The sequence below is a fragment of the Tursiops truncatus genome, chromosome 20 (assembly GCF_011762595.2).
Source record: "Tursiops truncatus isolate mTurTru1 chromosome 20, mTurTru1.mat.Y, whole genome shotgun sequence".
NCBI classification, from domain to species: domain Eukaryota; kingdom Metazoa; phylum Chordata; class Mammalia; order Artiodactyla; family Delphinidae; genus Tursiops; species Tursiops truncatus.
The window spans coordinates 29,851,123-29,871,769 of record NC_047053.1 but is presented as its reverse complement, the minus strand read 5'-3'; the positions used below and the strand labels follow the sequence as shown (position 1 = coordinate 29,871,769).

The 20,647-nt window shown below is 38.3% G+C and overlaps 1 protein-coding gene across 3 annotated transcripts in view; it reads right to left on the bottom strand.

Annotated features, from left to right (window-relative positions):
* Positions 1-20,375, bottom strand: part of MED13 (mediator complex subunit 13) — a 95,110-nt gene extending 74,735 nt beyond the window's left edge. For 2 of the 3 annotated variants that reach the window (XM_073798346.1, XM_019945402.3), the window contains exons 1-3: positions 19,562-20,371; positions 17,505-17,739; positions 9,194-9,362 (exon numbers count right to left, since the gene is read on the bottom strand). In XM_073798346.1, the coding sequence (XP_073654447.1) occupies positions 9,194-9,362; positions 17,505-17,739; positions 19,562-19,627 (470 nt within the window). In that variant the 5' untranslated portion in view covers positions 19,628-20,371. Of the gene's footprint in view, positions 1-9,193; positions 9,363-17,504; positions 17,740-19,561 lie in introns of all 3 variants that reach the window. The other variant, XR_012328783.1, reaches the window with a different exon arrangement.
* Between the last annotated feature and the right edge of the window lie 272 nt (positions 20,376-20,647).

The following is a 20,647-nucleotide window of genomic DNA, read 5'->3' as shown; positions in this document are numbered from 1 at the left end:
CATGAGCCATGGCCACTGGGCCTGCGCGTCCAGAGCCTGTGCTCTGCAGTGGGAGAGGTCACAGCAGTGGGAGGCCCGCATACCGCAAAACAAAAACAAAAACACAACACTCTAAAAAAGTTAAGAAAATTTCATATTAAACTGGTTAGAACAAATATATATTTTTTAACATTACAAGCTTTTTACATATTTTTCAGGTAACATTAAAAGACAAATTTCTTGGTAGGAGCAAAATTTAAGAGTATAAAGGGAAATTACTAAAAATACTTTATGTCAAGGAAAACATTTATTAAGGAAATGACTCAAGCAATAATAATCGAAACACAGAGAAATTGTAATTTGATTAGTTTTAGGGATCAAGTAAGTATGCTCTATATACAAATGATTATGACTGCTGTGTGCTTACTCAGTAACTCAACAGCAAATTCCCAAATCTAAATTGCAAATACTTCCAAGAACATCTGTAAGTTTATGCAACAACCTAAAACAGTCTCATGTTCTTTATCCTTAAAGACAAAGAGGCTAGGAGACCTGAACTTTATATCCTCATACTTAATTAGTGAACTAGAGTTCTTAAAAATACAGCTTTCGGGACTTCCCTGGGGGTCCAGTGGTTAAGACTTTGCCTTCCAGTGCAGGGGGTGTGGGTTCGATCCCTGGTCAGGGAGCTAAGATCCCACATGCCTCATGGCCAAAAAACCAAAACATAAAAAAAAATATATTATAACAAATTCGATAAAGACTTTAAAAATGGTCCACATCTGACTTCCCTGGTGGCGCAGTGGTTAAGAATTCGCCTGCCAAAAAAAAAAAAAAAAGAATTCGCCTGCCAATGGAGGGGACACGTGTTCGAGCCCTGGCCCAGGAAGATCCCACATGCTGCAGAGCAACTAAGCCCGTGTGCCACACAACTACTGAGCCTGCGCTCTAGAGCCCGCAAGCCACGACTGCTGAGCCCGCGTGCCACAACTACTGCAGCCCGCATGCCTAGAGACTGTGCTCCACAATAAAGAGAAGCCACCGCAACAAGAAGTCTGCACACCACGACAAAAAGTAGCCCCCGCTTGCCGCAACTAGAGAAAGCCCGCACACAGCAACGAAGACCCAAAGCAGACAAACAAATAAATAAATTTATTTTTTTTAAAAAAAAGGTCCACATCAAAAAAAAGTCTAAAAAAAAAATACAGCTTTCAACTGTTTCATTTCATACATAAAACACTAAAAGAGAATCATCTCTCTGCTCCCACTATTTATCTGCACTGCCCTACTTAACAGCAAGCTCTCACTTTCAGTTACCTATTTCAAAAAAAACATCACCTCCTATACTGCTAGCATATGTTTCCAATACAGTCTGATCTAGTTATAAAATGGTTGAAAATAAGCCAAGTTTGTGCATGATATAGGAGGAAAAAACTAAACATTCTAAATATGGGATAAAATTTCTGAAATTCTTACAGAGGTATACCTTGCTTTATTGTACTTCACAGATAATTGAGTGCTTTACAAACTGAAGGTGTATGATAACCCTGCATCGAGCAAGTCTGTCAGCACCATTTTTTCAAGCATATGTTCACTTCATATTTCTGTGTCACATTTTGGTAATTCTCACATTTCCAACTTTTTCATTATTATACTCGTTATGGTGATCTGTGATAAGTGATCTCTGATGTTACTATTGCAAAAAAATTACGACTTGCTGCAAGTTCAGATGATGGTTAGTATTTTCTAAATAAAGTATTTTTAATTAAGCTATATACACTGTTTTTTTAGACATAATGCTACTGCACACTTAATAGACTACGGTTAGTGTAAACGTAACTTTTAAATGCACTGGAAACCAAATAAATTCTTGTGATTCGATTTATTATATGTGCTGTACTGTGGTAGTCTGGAAAAGAACCTGCAATATCTCCAAAGTATGTCTATATTAAAGGTAATCTAGTCAGAAAATATTATAGGCCAAAGCGAATGTTAGATAATACTGCCATACTAAATTCACAATGTCTTGTCTTTCAAGGAGAGAGATCATTTTATAACATCACCTAATTTTTGGTACTTAGCACTTAGAAAAGTGGAGTTAAAACAAATATGTGCAACTACAATGAGACTCCAAGGTACCGTTAGGCTACTATAAAGTATTGTATACAGTAAAACTGCTCTCCAGGAGCTTTTACTATAATAACCAAAACAAAAAGGCATGAGTGAGGCAGAATTTTACAGATGAAACCTCAACAGATAATCTTCTATTGTAGAAAAATGTTCCTTAAGTACTGAAATTAAACAAAAGATTCTTTATTCTAAGACAGAAAATGAAAATATGCTAATAAAGTTAGCTGTTCTAATAATATAACAGTTATCTATACTGCTTTAGGAGGTACTATATCTAATCTATTTTTAGTACTTCTGTTAGGTAGTTACAGAAAGATGACATCCCATTTTGCTAGTAGGGAATTCAAGGCACAATGAAGTTAAGTGACTTGTCTTAAAATCATAAACCTAGTTAAAGGGAATGTTGACTTAAAATTCTAGTCATCCTAACAACCAATTAAAAATGGATAAAAGACTTGAAGAGACATTTCTCCAAAGATACATAAATAGCCACCGAACATGTGAAAAGATGCTCAACATCATTAATCATTTAGAAAATGCAAATCAAAACGACAATGAGATAACCCCTTCACACCCCTAAGGATGGCTACTACTTTTTTAAAAAGAAAGGAAGTGTTGGTGAGGACGTGGAGAAATTGGAATCCTCCTGCACTGCTCGTAGGAATATAAAACGGTACAGCCAATGTGGAAAAGACTTCAGCGATTCCTCAAAAAATAAATAAAGATAGAACTACTGTATGATCTCGCAATTCCACTTCTATGTATATTCCCAAAAGAACTGAAAGCAGATATTTGTACACTATCTACAGCAGTGTTATTCACAATAGACAAAAAGTGGAAACAACCCAAATGTCAGATGCCAGGTGAATGGATAAACAAGATGTGGTATAAAAATACAACGGAAAATTATTCAGCCTTAAAAAGAAATGAAAATGCATGCTGCAACCTAGATGAGAACCTTGAGGACATTATGCTAAGTGAAATAAGCCAGACACAAAAAGACAAATACTATATGATTCCACTTGTGTAAGGTACTTAGAACAGTCAAATTCATAGAGACAGAAAGCAAAATGGTGGTTACCAGGGGCTGGGAGGGGGAGAAAACAGGGAGTTATCATTTAATGGGCAGATTCTCAGTTTAGGATGATGAAAAAGTTCAGTTATCATTTAATGGGCAGATCTTCAGTTTAGGATGATGAAAAAGTTCTGGAGATAGATAATGTGATGGCTGCACGACAATGTGAATATACTTAATGCCACGGAACCATACACTTGAAAAATGGCTAAAATGGTAAATTTTGTTATGTATATTTTACCACAATGAAAAAAAAAAGAATCCTATTCTATCATTGGATTGATAAAATTTATGTAATTGGTCCTGTATTTCTATTTATGTTGTGTTATCTAATAGCAACACGTTATGGTGATACTTTAAAAATTATGCACAACTCTTTCACAATCATCCATTTTAACATTATTTGAAATAATTAACATCCCCCCCAAAAAAAATCCTAGTCATCCTAATTCCTAGATCTTTATTCCATCAATTCAATAGTTTTCAAACCTGTCTTTCATTAGAATCACACAGAGATCTTTTAAAAATTCCAAAGCCCAGACCACACTCCCAGGTTAATACACAGGTTATTTTTTTAATCTCTCAAGGTGATTCCACATCCAGACAAGTTTGGGGACCACTGCATTAATCTGTATTTCTGTAGCCCTCAGAGTAATTTTTTTTTAAAGTTCTTTTTTTTTTAATATATATATATTTATTTATTTTTGGCTGCATTGGGTCTTCGTTGCTGCACGCGGGGCTTTCTCTAGTTGCAGTGAGTGGGGGCTACTCTTTGTTGTAGTGCACTGGCTTCTCACTGTGGTGGCTTCTCTTGCTGTGGAGCACAGGCTCTAGTCACACGGGCTTCACTCGTTGCAGCATGAAGGCTCAGTAGTTATGGCTCGCGGGCTCTAGAGCACAGGCTCAGTAGTTGTGACGCACGGGCTTAGTGGCTCTGCGGCATGTGGGATTTTCCCGGACCAGGGATGAAACCCGTGTCCCCTGAATTGGCAGGCAGATTCTCAACCACTGCACCATGAGGGAAGCCCCCTCAGTCACTTTTTAAATTTCTTGAATTTATAAGTGTAATTTCAATATCAGGTATCCTTGCCATATCTCAATGAACAAAAGATCTATATTAAAATCCAGAATAAAACACCTTATCTGTGATTTTGTACATACTTCTGCTCACTCAGTGAACACAATACTTACATCATACAGTAAAGAATACTTAGAAAGCAATGACATATTATTCTGGTTTACAACTTCAAGTGTTCAGGAAATACCGTATCTCCCTAATATTTTAAATTTTTAAGTCTTCTGTTTTACTATTTCCAATAACTTTAAAAAGATGTAGGTACAGGAGATATAGTGGTCCACAGGGTCCACAATCTGTCTCATATTTTTCATGCCCTATAATCCAGCTCCAATACCTGCAAGAAATATGACCTTGGACAAGTTCCTTAACCTCCCTATGCTTCAGATTTATCAACTGTAAAACTGGAGTAATAGGTCTGATTTGAGAATTGATTTAATACATATTAAGCCCTGATTTCAAACACTGCTTGGCCAGTTATGCTCATTCCCTTCTCCCCTTCAGAAAAAAAATTTCTCTATTATGGTTCATATCTAAAACCAACAGTTGAAAAAGACAGATTTGTATGAATCGCTAAGAATCATAGTAAGAAATGATAGTAAGAAAAGCTTAATGGGGAGGAAAAAAAGTCTTTCTTAGCACTTCATTTTTTTTCTCATTAATGTTTCTGGAAAGCATGAGAATGTGGAAAACTGACCATGCAAATCCTAATGACTCAAGCATCACAGAGAAATTTCATGGGTCATAAGTACTATTATATATCATCACTTAAGACTTCAGAAATAGGATGCATAATAATCCTGATGACAGACATTAATAATAGACTAGCACAGACAGGCTAAAAGGAGGAAAAACAAGACAGTAACTATGCCCAACTTGGCAAACGGTGGATACCTTGACATAAGATGGAAGTTTCCCCTACCTTTGAGATGCTAGAGTACAATCACAATTTAGCATACAATTCCAAGAGGGTTCATAAGCCAGACAGAAGAGATCTTTTACCAATAAGCACTACCAAGCCCGATTGGGCTTCAAGCCCTAGAACTGCGCTGTTAATGCAAACCAATATACAAATGACTATTCAGCACTTGTAAATGTGACCAGACAACGCCGAGGTGTACTCTAAGTACAGAATGCATATTAGATTTCAAAGACTTAGTTAAAAAAGAAAAGAAAAAAAAGAAAATACCTCGCTCATATCATCTTTATATGTAATTACATGCTGAAATAGATATACTAGATTAAATATATTTAAATTACTTTCACTTTTTTAAAAACTTTCTTTAATGTGCCTACTACCAGATTTAAAAACACATATGCGGGCTTCCCTGGTGGCGCAGTGGTTGAGAGTCCGCCTGCCGATGCAGGGGACATGGGTTCATTACCTGGTCTGGGAAGATCCCATATGCCGCAGAGCGGCTAGGCCCGTGAGCCATGGCTTCTGAGCCTGCGTGTCTGGAGCCTGTGCTCCGCAACGGGAGAGGCCACAGCAGTGAGAGGCCCGCGTACCGCAAAAAAAAAAAAAAAAAAAACAAAACCACATATGCGACTCACATTATACTTCTATTAGACAGTGCTACCTTAGAAGACAAGAAGAAAGGAACTGAGTCCTTAGAAAACATAACAGTGACAGCTCTTAGCTTCCCTAGAAGTTCAGGTTTTCAGAGGTATTGAGGAACCCAACCAAAGGACATCCTAAAGCTATATAAAATGGCTACTAATATGCCACCTTAAATCTTGCGGTGCTTATATTTAATGAAAATGGAGATAAAGAGACTGTGTAAAAGCCACAGGTGTGGCAGAAGATAAACATAGCTTTATGGTAAAATTTAAAGTATAGTCTTTCATTTACTGCCAAAAATAAAACAAAAAAACCTTGACTGACTTCTTTAGTGATGCTCCTAAGGTATTATTTTAATTATAAGTGTAAAGGCTCTGGTGGAAGCAATACCATCCAAAAGAACTTTCTGCAATGATAGAAATATTCTCTACCTACACTACCTAATACAATAACCAGCAGTCATAAGAGCATTTGAAATGTGGTCTGCACAACTGAGGAACTGAATTTTTATTTTTTCAATTAATTGAAATTTAAATAGCTACAACTGGCTGGTGGTTACTATAATAACAACAGAGTTCTAAATAAAAATGGCCAGGTTCCTGACCAATCACCATACTAAAGCCTGCAACTTCAGAGCTATTCACATACACAGGACTTCCAGTCAGCATTTTAGTGCCCAAAAGTCTTAAGAGTAGAAAAGGAGGTAATTCAGACATTCAGGAGCTCAAAAATATTACTTCTTATGTACTTCAGGAAACTACAGGTAGATGGGCACTACCAAAACAGTAAGACAAAAAAAGAAAACATGAGATCCAGAAAATAAGGGATCCAACACAGACAAAAAGGCGACGAGAATTCCCAAGATGACTGCTGTGAAACAGGCCTTATAGAACAAGAAGTCCAAACTGGACTTTATACTTCTGGTACATAGCCTAGGGGCAAATTACCAATAAGTACATAGATCAGGGTTCAGCAAACTTTATCTGTAAAGAGCCAGAGAAATATTTTAGGCTAAATATTTTAGGCTTTGTGGAGTCATCTGTCTCTTGTCACAACTATTCAATTCTGCTGTAGTGTGAAAGCAGACATAAAATAATCCAAATGAAGGAACAGGGCTGTGTTACAATAAAAATTTTATTTACAGAACCAGGTGGCAGGCTATATTTGCCCTGTGGGGTGGTAGTTTACCAGCCCCTGGCATAGATAATTAAGTGAAAAAAGAGATAATCAGTAACACTGGGGAAAACAAAATTATAGAGAGGAAATGGAATGTAATCTTAATATACCAAATGGCTCACTGAAAATATTTATAAAATTATAGTAATAGAAACAATAGGTATTGTTTTTACCAAATCTCAAAACTATATTGGGAAAAAAGAGAAGGGAAGAGGGAACAGAGTATATAGGTATGCCGATGTCTAAGCATCTGGGGTAGTTAGATAGCTAAACCATTAATAGAAAGTCAATAGATTAAATCCTGAATAACTGAAATAACAGAAAACTCAGGAATCAGCACAGTATTTGCTTATAAGTTTTTAAATACATAAATTAAAAGACAGTTAAAAGAATTAAAAGGGACTGCCTCTGAGGAGCACATCTAGTAGCTGGGCTCAGGATTATAGCATTTCATTTTAAATCTTGGTAATCAGCTTGACTTCTTAAAACTATATAAATATATACAGTGAACAATGCTAATTGCCTACCTGATACTTATTCCCCTTCCTCTAATTAACTGCCTACCTAGTATCTATTCTCCATTTCTTACTAATCACAGCCTTATTTTACTCAGAGTGGCAATGTTCCCATATAAAAAAATATTTCTCTCAGTAGTACAGCCAATTAAACGTCAGCTAAAGTTTCCAGAAAAGAATCCACTTTCTGATCCAAGGGTCATCACTTCTCACTTCCTCTCTCCCTTCCTCTTCCTGCCTGGAATCCACTGTGAGTGAGGTTTGGAGATGCAACACTTACTGGGGCCATGACGATAAAACCCAAAGGCTAAAGATGAAAGAGCAGAAAACTCGAAGGAACCTTAGTTTTTGATGACGTTATTGAACAGATTATCTACCTGCAGACTCCTTGCTATTGAGAAAATTCAATTCCTACATAAGCCAGGTAGTTAGGTTTTCTGTCATTTGCAACTGAATGCACTCCTAACTTGTACGATTAATTATTCTGTTGACAATAAAGGTTTATTTTAATTTTCAGAGAGAAAAAACTGAAAAGAGTCTTGATTTCTCCAGGCTTACCTGGTCATCCATTTCACTGAAACTAATAAGAGAAGTCTGAAAAAATTTCGGGTGCGCATGAAAATAGATGTGCACGTGATGTAAAAAACTGACATCTCAACAATGATTACAGTCACAACCAATACTTCATATCCTCACATCATTTAGGGAACACTAATAAATTTCCTTCATTTTCTCTTTTTCCCACATCCCATCTTACTCACCACTGTTTCATCTCTCTTCAAGTCTCACTAATTCAACAACTGCTTGGGACTAAATCTTCTAACAGGTCGTGCCTTATATTATTTAAATCAGAGAACTGTAGTAACCTAAAGCTTTTAAGACTACAGGTCTTAAAGTCTTCTGTGCATCTGTAATTATCCTACAAATTAAGTGTCCTAAATTTGCCTAATTCAAAGTTGAAGAAAATTGAAAAACACCCCAAAAGTAAACATGTCTTATATAGAAAATTACAGATTTAAATTACTTTAATTAGAGCAAAAACAGAGGCTTGAGAATGAGAAGGATTACCTCAACCCAAAACATGACTACAGATCACCATCTAAAAACAAATATTAATACTGCTTAATTTTAACGGAGTACCATGACTGTATTTCCACTAGTACTAAAGAAGTATACTTCAGGGCTTCCCTGGTGGAGCCGTGGTTGAGAGTCCGCCTGCCGATGCAGGGGACACGGGTTTGTGCCCCGGTCTGGGAAGATCCCACATGCCGCAGAGCGGCTGGGCCCGTGAGCCATGGCCGCTGAGCCTGTGCGTCCGGAGCCTGTGCTCCGCAACGGGAGAGGCCACAACAGTGAGAGGCCCGCGTACCGCCAAAAAAAAAAAAAAAAAAAAAGTATACTTCAATGCATAAGTCTCTGCTTTTCATCCCACATTTTTTCTACCATCCCAGAACAAAACTTAGGCCACTGCATTGACACACAGCCTAACCTCACTGCAAGAAAATTATTCAAACGTGTAAAAGAAAGAATGAAGGGGTCCAAGAAAACTAAATACTTATAGTACTTTGCCAAACTTAACCTCCTGTCTGCAAGATATTAATTTATCACACATTTTCTATAAAGTCATTAAAATTAACAAGCCTAAAGAAATATCAAGTAAGAATTTAAATAAGATAGCTTACCTTTTATTTATAGGTTTTTCATCTTTTTCATAAGGCTTTACAAACCACTTGCCAATACGTACAAAGTTCCGGTTCATTAAACACCGTTCCAACAGATTATGAACTGCTTTGAAAAGCAAAGTACGGCATTCATAGGAAAGTCCATTCTCCCACACTCCATCTTCCTCTTCTATAAAAGAAATGAAAGAAACAAAAGGTAACACTGTGGCACTATATCTACTTAGAGCTAAGTAAAAAGTGTGATAGTTTAACCCCTAAATTCATAAACCCTACTTCACCTCAGAATAGTGAGCTACAATCACTTTGGTATCTCTCTAGACATTAAAATATCAGGTTTCAAAGCTACTCCATAGAGAATAAAAGGCCAAAGTGCCATGTATTCTATTAAATTACCAGAAAATTATTTTTCCACCATATAAAAAGGCAACGATATACTGCAAACAGACTGATTTGGTTTCTGTATAAATGTAAAGGACATTTGTATAACCAAGGGAAATAATACACATTCTACACCTAAGATGCCAATTTCTAAGCTGGCTCACTTGTTAGTTACTTTACAAAATGGACCTTGCCAAAAAAACTAGACAGTTAATAATTAAACTCAAAATATTTTATGTCCATCAGCATTCTAATCCATGACTCAACTATAAAAATAAGTGATGGATAAAAAGGAGGCTTTTGGCAAAGAGCCCAACAAGCAGTGCATTATCAGCCACCTTAGGTCTCATTACAACCTAATGATTCCCATGTTCACTATTCAGTATAGGATTCTCTACTTGGGGGGAGAAACTTAAAAATTCAAAGACAAATTTTAAATGGCACATCTGATACAAAGTTATAGCAATCTTCACTAACTATACAGCCTCAATTTTTCCAGCAAATCTATTAACTACCCAAGTGAAGTTACCAAAACAAAAAAAACAACAACAAAAAAAATGCAGTCAGGGTTTCCCTGGTGGTGCAGTGGTTGAGAGTCCGCCTGCCGATGCAGGGGACGTGGGTTCGTGCCCCGGTGCAGGAAGATCCCACATGCCGCGGAGTGGCTAGGCCCGTGAGCCGTGGCCGCTGAGCCTGCGCTCAGCAACGGGAGAGGCCACAACAGTGAGAGGCCCGCGTACCGCGCGCGAAAAAAGAAATGCAGTCATTTTGATATAAGTATGGATGTAGTTCAGAAAAAAAAGCTTTTTACTCTCTATCCATCTCATACCTATAACAAAGTATCCAAGGAATCCTACTATAAATGATAGCTACTACCGTCAGCATTTTAACTTTTGTAATATTTTAAACTGCTATTTCAAATATAATTTAGTATCCTTCTATAACTTCTATAACTTTATAAACATTTTATAAATATGGGTCTTCTTTCAATTTAAGTAAAAATAATCTTTCTTTATTAAACACTAAAAATGTAACATTCCAATAGAAAAATAATAAACTAAGATGCTTTTGAATAAAAGCAGAGACACATATTAAGAGTGACACATGGTTTATATTCATAACTTACAAAACAAATGGGCAGAATAAACATTAACTCAAAAGCATGACAGTGGACTTTAACTGCACTAGAAATTTGTGCCACTACAAAGGTTAATGTTGATTTTATGTTGCTCTTTAAAGTGTTTCCTAAATTATAGTTGAAGTCTTTCAAATAAACTAATTGTATTTTTTCAAAAAAGGTAAGCTCTTAAAAAATGAGGTAAGCTTTAGAAAATGACAATACTTGAGAGTTGAAATAATTTTTAAATCATTAATAATAAACAGAGAAAGGTCTTCACATTCTACTATATTACAGACATCCTTATCTACTTCCATTTAAAGCCAAAATTTTACAAGTTTCACTTTATTAAAGAAAACAGGCTAGAAGAAAAGGGAAGTGGCACATAGTGATTTCACTTTATTTAGAAGGTCACAAGCATATTTGTGAGTTGCTGAGAGAAAAAAAAGTGAATCTTTTGCAATCTGCTTTCAGCCTAATCAGGTTCTATTATTTCAAAATTAAATACCTACAACATTAAGAGATTTATCTAAAGTTATGTGATTTATGATTACTAAAAGTACACATATTCTTAATTCCAAGAGAATTATGCCGAATTCTTCACTTCTTCATAACCTATTTAGTGTACTTTTACTTTTATTGCCTTTTACCTCAAAAATCCTTACCTTCTAGGAAGCACAATGGAGTAATATTTGTCATACGTAAGTAGCCCCTACCAAAATCTTTTTTCTGACTACTTCTAAGTTTTAAACCAACAAGGAACCAAGACACACAGTTTACCATTACATTTCAAAGTTGTACAGTCACTATAAACTTCAAATATCAGAAAATTATTCACTGAAAACTTGAGACTGAATTTGCCTTCTTCCCCAAAAGAGTAAATTAAAAATCTTTAGAATAGTAAGTAATACGACTGTATTACATAAATACAATTTATATAAATTTTCACATAAAATTCTGAATATTTTATGGTTTTATTTTTAAAAATCTATTTCAGTTAAACCTGTACTTAAATAGTTTAAGAATATATAGTTTAGAAAATTAACCGGTATTAATATTCAAGCATTTCTCCCTCATTGCTCTAAATTTTTTTGTCTAGAGAAACTCAGGTAAACTTACTACTCATTTTACATTATACCCTCAAATGCCCACAATGCTCATTAACACTAAATGGGAGTTACGCATAAAACAAACAGACCACTTGTTAGGATTTTCTAAGGCCAACAAATATCTTGAGTATATCTTCACCTATATGGTTGGTAACTAAGCAACCATCACAAAAGTAACATAATTTCATTTTTCATTGCTGAGGAAATAATAAGAATAATTCCTAATAACATTCAGTGAAAAGCTTGAAGGGTTTTTTTGGGGGGGGGGGTGTCACTTAGCAACAAGAAGTCTACTGAGCCAAGCTTCTATTTTGATATTATAACCATAATAAAAGTACTTCTACATGTTGTATTCAGAGATATAAAAAGTGAAATGGTGGGATTAAGCCTCCGCGCTCCAATGCAGGGGGCCCGGGTTCGATCTCTGGTCAGGGAACTAGAACTAGATCCCACATGCCGCAACTAAAGGAGCCCACATGCTGCAACTAAACAATTCTCTCAGAGCTTCCCTGATGGTGCAAGTGGTTAAGAATCTGCCTGCCAACGCAGGGGACACGGGTTTGATCCCTAGTCCAGGAAGATCCCACATATCAGGAAGCAACTAAGCAACTAATGAGCCTACGCTCTAGAGCCTGCGAGCCGCAACTACTGAAGCCCACAAGCCTAGGGCCTGTGCTCCGCAACAAGAGAAGCCACCGCAGTGAGAAGCCCCTGTACTGCAAAGAAGAGTAGCCCCCGCTCGCTGCAACTAGAGAAAGCTCGAGGGCAGCAGCGAAGACCCAACGCAGCCAAAAATAAAATAAATAAAATTTAAAAATGAATAAAAGATCCCCTCATGCCACAACTAAAGATCCCGCATGCCACAACTAAAGATCCCGCATACCACAACTAAGACCCAGCACAGCCAAATAAATAAATCAATAAATATTAAAAAAAAGAGTGAAATGGTACAACTAAGCCACCCAAGACATAGTGATATGCACCTCTTACATTAATTAAAATAAGTCCTTGAATCTCAACACCAGTATTATAACAGAAAAGGGAGGGAGAAGGAACACATAGCAAATCTTTACCTAGCTCTTTTGAACTCAATCAACCATAGCCTACTGGAAAAAGTCTGCTTAATATATTTAAATAAATGTTTTCCTCTTCTTGTATCTGTATCCCCAGAGAAAACAGTTTCAATTCTGTGTTTTTAGTACTGTTCCATTACCCTTAGCATTAGAACTCTTAATCGTCATTACTTGAAAAAATTTTACAAAGTATTTGAAGAAAACAATGCATAAGTTCAAATGCTAAATTTGATTTCCATAAAAAAAATTTTTCTGAGGATACATATTATAGTGATGCAAAAGTATGTGATAGGTCATCAGAATAATTTTCCATGAGTGGGGGAAAAAAAAAAAAAAGTTGATATACCTAGCACTTGTACTCAGTTTTCTCAAAACTGACATCTTTAAATATCTCCACGGCGGTAAGCCAGTAAAAAAGGAATCTTTTCCTAAGTAAGTCTGCCAAACTATTAAAATGCAACATGCACTAATGAATAATAAATGGGCCAAAAATGATCACTGTAGAAAATACTGTGTATATAAAGAGAAATGTTTCAATGTGTAGCTCAGTGTCTGTCTTGAACAACAATTGCCCATTCATAAGCTATTCATTCAACAAATATTACTGACAGCCTTAAACTGGCAGCATTACTGATCGGCAAAACCTGAAAAATTTTGGTTTAAAAGAAGCCTAATATGCTTACCTTTCATTTGAAGATTTAAAAGACACACTTTCCTGCTCAAAACTGATAGTACACAAAAAAGCATGGCAAACAAAGTTGTCCCTAGAGATTAGCAAACATAAAAAGTTGGGTCACAAGTAAATTATGGAATAGAAGACAGAAATGAATTAACTCTCTTCGGCTACCTGGGGAACAAAACAATTTTTTAGTTTGGCTGACACTAAACTCCTATATTTGGCTGCTATTTACCTATTTGTCAACCTTGTTAAAGCTGCCACTTAAGGTTAAATTCCACTGTAATTAATACCCTTCAGGGCTTCCCTGGTGGCGCAGTGGTTAAGAATCCACCTGCTAATGCAGGGGACATGGGTTCGAGCCCTGGTCCGGGAAGATCCCACATGCCGCAGAGCAACAAAGCCCGTGAGCCACAACTACTGAGCCTGTGCTCTAGAGCAACAAGAGAAGCCACCGCAATGAGAAGCCTACGCACAGCAACGAAGAGTAGCCCCCTCTCTCCGCAACTAGAGAAAGCCCATGCACAGCAACAAAGACCCAATGCATCCAAAAATAAATTAAAAAAAAAAAATCCTTCAGTAAAAGCATCCAAAATTAAATTCTAAGACTAAACAACGGCCTGTTTAGTTTGACACTATTTACAATGAAATTCTGTTATAATGAAAAGTATTTGGACATGTTGCTGAAATCCCATATATATACCACAGGAGCCAGGAAAAATAAATATTTTTAGCCCGGACTGATTCTGTTTTTTCAGTTCTCAAGGTATCAGTTTTCTCAAAGAGTCTTATCACATTCTAGCTACTATGATTTTCTTTTTAAGATGCAAACCTCAGAGAGGGAGCAGTTGTTTTTATTTTTGTTTCAAGGGAAAAACTAAAAGCCAATGATGACAGCAATAAAATTCAAAAAAGGGTAAGGCACAGAATAAAAATACCCACAAAACTCTTCTCCTTTGAGAACACACTAATAATAATGAAACAACTTTGCTCTGAAGCAAACTAACAGTACACTTAAAAGAACCAATATAAAGACTTTTGACCAGAGGAATTAAACTAAAATTTTCCCACCACCACATTTACATCTCTATCACACAACCAATGAATGAGGACTGCTACAAAGTTTAAATTTAAAAAAATTAAAATTTAAGGCTTCCCTGGTGGCACAGCGGTTAAGAATCCACCTGCCAGTGCTGAGGACACAGGTTCGAGCCCTGGTCTGGGAGGGTCCCACATGCCGCAGAGCAACTAAGCCTGTTGCTCCGTGAGCCACAACTACTGAGCCTGCGCCCTGGAACACGTGCTCCGCAACAAGAGAAGCCACCACAATAAAGAGTAGCCCCTGCTCACCGCAACTAGAGAAAGCCTGCCTGCAGCAACAAAGACCCAACACAGCCAAAAATAAATTAAAATAAAATAAATTTATTTAAAAAAAAAATTAAAATTTAAAAGGTTGTAATCAAAGAGGAGTTCTGTTCTCCAATTCTTTTTCTATCAAAACATATGGATACTGATCCAACTATCCATTCTCTTAGACGGAACAGAGTAAAAAGTAAAAGAAAAAAAGTGTTTGGCTTTGGGATTCAAAGGACATTATGAACAAATTATCTTTCTGGAATGTTAACAGTTAGGCCAGTACTAGTTAGCACAAATCCTGACCCAAAAATCATCAAGTCTTTGCAAATTACTAAATACGACTACTGCTACAAAACAGGTAACTGAGAGTTAAAGTATGTATCAAATCAGATCTGGTTTGCTGTAACAGACTTTCACCAATTAGCAATAAAACCAGTTTACATTCTATTTCTACATATCAGCAAATCTTGAAAGGAAGGTGACCCAAACATGTGCTACATGTAAGAGGCAGGCAGAAATTTAAAAGGCACTATGGAACCTGACCGAACTCTTCCGAACTATCAAGATCATCAAAAATAAAGCAAGTCTGAGAAACTGTCACAGTCTAGAACAGTTGAAGGAAACATGACAACTAAACGTAATATGGTATCTTTGATAAGATCATAGGATAGAAAAAGGACATTAGGTAACAATAAAAGAAAACCAAAGAAACTATCAATTTTAAGTAATACCAATGTATCAATACTGGTTCATTAGCTGTGAAAAATGTACACTTTGATGGAAGATGTTAATAAAAGAAATTAGGTGAGGGTTGTTATTCAGGAACTCTCTATACTATCTCTAACTTTTATGTAAATCTAAAACTATTTTAAAACAAAAAGTTACTTTTAAAAAATACACTATGGATGACACAAAGGAGATTAAGGGGGTTAAGCAAAGGCAACTCTGTACTTTTATTACTGAGTTAATAAGAAAAACTGAGAATTCTAATCTGCAAAAAGGAATGCCTCCCTCCTTCCCTCACCAACAAGAGAGGCACCATTATCACCATAATCACAAATATTTCAGTCACAAGATCTGGTAGGTGCTGAAGCAAACAGAAGGACACTGCCTGTGAAGAGCAGGCTGAAACTAAATTAACCAGCTTTCTGTTACCACCTGGGTCATTCCGGTTCCCTTTTCCTCACTACTACACCTCCACTTGGAACTCAGGATTGCCTCCTGCAGCTGATGCCACCCCTACTGTCCAGCTGCTCTCTTCTCAGGGGAGCTTAAAAGAAGGGGATAGAGTGCCACAGATGGGAAGAAATGAAAAAGGGGTTAGCTAGAGAGACAGAGGCAGACTAATTACCCCAAAAGGGAGGCAGACGGTGTCCCTGGAGCAAACAAAAGGGCGCGACAAATATACTCTATCAGCAAAGACCTTATTATTCTCTAAGATATGTCTGATTTAGGTAAAAACATTCTAAAGTAAATGACAAGTTAAAAAAAAAAGCTAAAACATTATAAAAATACCATTGGCTACACCACCTGTTTAAAACAGTATAGGACAGACTTGGAACAGTAAATATGATTACATACAACTACTAATATATTTTTCTTTACTATTTCAATTGCTTTCACTCTGATAAACTCTTAGTATTCAATGGCATTCAGCAAAATCTGACAAGTAAAGCCTAATCTTCCAAAATTACTTTCATTATGTTCAAATCAATATTTTAAGGTGTTGGTATTACCATTTTTAAGAAAATATGCTAAAAAACAGTTAAACTAGAGAAGAAATTTTTTTTATATAACTGAAGTTTCAGGAGAAAACATATTTAAACACATAACATAAAACATCGAAAAAAAATACCCACATAATATTTTAATATACATCAAAACAACTTACATTTAATTTTACTTTAATTTTACTGATTTGCTCATAAGATTATTTCTCTAACTTTTCAGATTATGATTCCATGTCCCACTGTAAAAGCTAACAAGTTGGCACTGTTTCATATCAAAGACAGTCTTTGATGGAACAGTATCTAAAATAAAAGTATCACTTTCCAAGAATAGGAAAATTAACATATGCATTCATATGTTAATAATGTAACAGCCACAAATAAAAATAATAAAGTAACTATATGCTTGGGGAAAAACACGTGAAAACACGTGAAAGTTACAATACAACATTTCTAGATCCTTCTACAACTGTTTACACATTCATACAGAAGACAGCAGTGGCAGAACTGACTCAAAGATGAGTTACACTTGGCTTCCAAAGTATTTTATGACTTTGTTAGGAAATGCTCCCCAATTCCATTTTTCTTAAGTTAATTAACGTAACATGCCTTCCTTGGGCCCTGTCTGCCAGAAATTCATGAGAAAGCTGGGTGGTAAAAGAATAAAGTTATTCAAGGCTTAAAAAACCTGCCATAATATGCATAATTTTAAGTAAAATAAAATAACCCCAGTGAACTAAAACATGAAGCTGAATTTTTATCTGGTTTCATACTCAACAATGTTCCACCAAAAAAATCTTAATTTTTAATACAAATGTTTTTAAGAGAAGTATACAACATTGTTATATCGTCAGTTAGAAATAAGTTGCTTTCACCTGACAGGTCATGGTGAATAAGGTCAGCAAAATTGGGGTCTTCGCCCCACCAAAATATCCACAATTCTCTTCTTCCAGGTCTTTGATCTCGCCGCCAAACACCAAGTACGTCTGCCTTAAGGCAGCGACTAAAACTGCTCAAAATGGGGTCTTCCTCTGTCACCGGAAACAGAATGGGGGCAGAAGTTGGGCCTTGCCATACATATCTTTTCCATTTAATTCCCGTCAAGTCAGCCTGAAGAAAAGAAAGCATGATTTTTTTTATTACTGCGTATTCACTCAAAATCAAAAGTACTCACTATTAAAGTCCCTTATTTCATTAAGACATTACAATTTTTCAACATATGCTTACGATATTAAAGCAGACTGACCAAAAAAAAAAAAAAAAGCTTATTCTGATAATTCAGCAACCAAAACTTAAAGGAAAAAAACAGTTAAAAAATTAATGCTGACATGTCACTGAATAGCAAGTCAATAAATGTGTCCCAAGGAGAAATAAAAGAAACTTAACAATGTTAAATATAAACATGTACTTTAATGCTGCACACTGAGTAAACATTTACTCTCTGTCCTAAGTTCTGCTCTAACTGGTTACATTTGTTTCTTGGTGTCAAACTTATACCAAAATTAACTTTTAAAGATTCATCATTCCATGTTTATAGAAGTCATGGCTCTAATGAAATGTGAACTACATTTGAAAAAAATCTTGTTAAATCTTTACACATCCCTTTTAGGAAAAGTCAAATAGCTGCTTACAAAGAACCATCAGATTTGTGCTAGTCTTATCTTCAAAGAACCTGATCCTAAAAGTACCAAAAATAGACTGAAGTGAAGAAGACAGAAACGTAAAACCCGTTTGTCTTATTACATCTGAAGAGATGCTGATTAATGGATATTGTACAAGAAAACATTTTATAAGGGGGAAAGGCGTTAAAGAGCTCTACTTAGCATTGTGAAAGTAATTCATCAGAGCAAATTCAATAACTCTTTAATATAACTTAAAGGTGCAAAGCCTAAGGTGCCAAAAATGAAACTGCTGATACACGACTGGCAGTTTACACTTGCCAACTAGCTGTGCTCCGCCCACTCAATTCACTTACCTATCACACACTCTCTTAATATTTCTCATAGGACAGGGAAATCGAAAAAAGAAAGTTACCGAAACTTTAAATCATTTATGAAGCTAAGCTACTATCTAATTGAAGACTGAATTTTGCAACAGTTGGTACTTTGAAAGTCTTTATTGGATGTTCCCAGACCTGGGCCAACCTACACAATTGTCTTCCCTACATCCAGCTTCCCCTGACTTTTCAATAAAAGGAGGAGCAGCCTCCTCAAAACATTCTAAATACGCAGGCAGAACAGACAAATATCAAAACATTCAGTACAGAACCACAGAACCTCCTCCATCAGCCCGCTCCACTCTCACACAAACATAACGTTCTAATAAAAGCAAGACGGCCAGAAATTGTCAAAATGGCAAACTCTTTGCAGAGTTTAAAAGAGAAAACATATGAAATGGCATTTACTGTTTTTTACACAGAGTCTGAAGTCACCCAAGGAAGAAACTAGCCCCCTACAGTTTGACTCATATGAAAAAAACGCAAAACGAAAAGAGTGCTTAAGTTCCGGGGTCCTGTTTACTGGGAGAAACCAAATGAGCAGAGTGAGGCAGTGGGAGAACGGGCGACAGTGGAAAGTGGGAGGAGGGGGTACATGGTCAACAGGAGAAAAGCAACAGTTAAGCAAGAAACACAGAGGGAAATGCTAGCGTCCTGCCAGATAAGGAGCCCAAGTTGAAGACAAGACTACGGTGAGGAAAAAGGAGTCGGAAACAAGAAAAAAGGCCGACACTCCTAAAACAGAGCCCAGGACGGCGGGGGTGTAACGCGTCTCCGGGCTGGTGCCGAGCTTGCCGCGGCGCCGGCTCCGGCTGGGCCTCGCCCGGGGACTCGGGCATCTGGATCCGACCCGGACCCCCTCCCCCACGGCCCAAGGGCGCACCTCGCGGCCCCTCCCCCACCGCCCACTCGCCGCGGCCCCCGCCCGTCACTCACCAGGCAGAAGAGGTTACAGTGACAATCTTCCAGGCTGGCCCCGTTCGGCACGAAGGAGGAACTCATCGTCCCTCACAGCAGCCGCCGCCGGCGCCACAACCCACCATCCGCCATTACCGCCGCCTCCGACCAGAGAGAGAAACACAGACACCGGGGAGGGCGGGGGGGTGGTGGTTGGGGGGGGCGGTGGAAGAGGAGGCCGCCGGGCCGCCAGCCCTCTCCACCCACCCCCCCGCCGCCGCGAGCAGCCCCCGCCGCCCGGCCGGCACCCAGCCGCCCGGGGCCGAGGGCCGGAGGCGGGAGGGCCGCGCCGCGCTCGCCCCGCCGGCCGGACTGAGGCCGCCGCGGAGCCCGCGGACGCGCGTCCCTCTCTGGGGGACAGAGGGGATGTGTGCCCCTGCCACAAGAAAAAATAATAAATTACACAATAAATAATTAAAATCGAGTCCGAGAGGGCAGAGCCCAAGCCCTGGAGGGTTCTCCCGGGCAAAGAGGCGCCCGCAGAGGGGCGGGAAGGGCGAGAACGGGGAGAGAAGCCGAGGCCCCCGGCCCGGCAGCGGCGATGTCCTTAAGCCCAGAGTCTCCTCTGTGGCGGAGGTGGTGGCGGCGTCTGCGGGCTCAGACCATTCTCTGGCTGTGTCTTCGTGTCGTCCCTGAGCCAAGCCGGACCAGCGTCCGCTCTCCTGCGGCCTCACCTCCGGGACGCCGTAGACTCCCCCATTTTGTGGGCCCAGCGGGCGGTGTTTTTCCCCCTTTAATCCGAATTCACGGGTTTTCCCTTCGCTTTAATGGCGGCCACAGGGACCAGCTCGCCCTCTCTGCTCGCCCATTGGCCGCCTGAAGGTCACATGGGCCCGGGTCTCCGTGGGGAGGAGGAGAGAGGAGGGAGCGAGGGAGGGCCGGGAAGCTTTCAGCAGAGGCGGTGAGCCCAGGGGCACAGGGTAGCCAGCTGGTGGCCACTAAAATAGCGCCATCTGCTGGGTGCCCCGGCCAGTGTGAGATGACCCGGGCCCTGGCGCTATCTTTCTCCTTGCCGGAGAATTTACAGTACAAGAGGGTTCACATCACAAATCTGAGAATTACGTT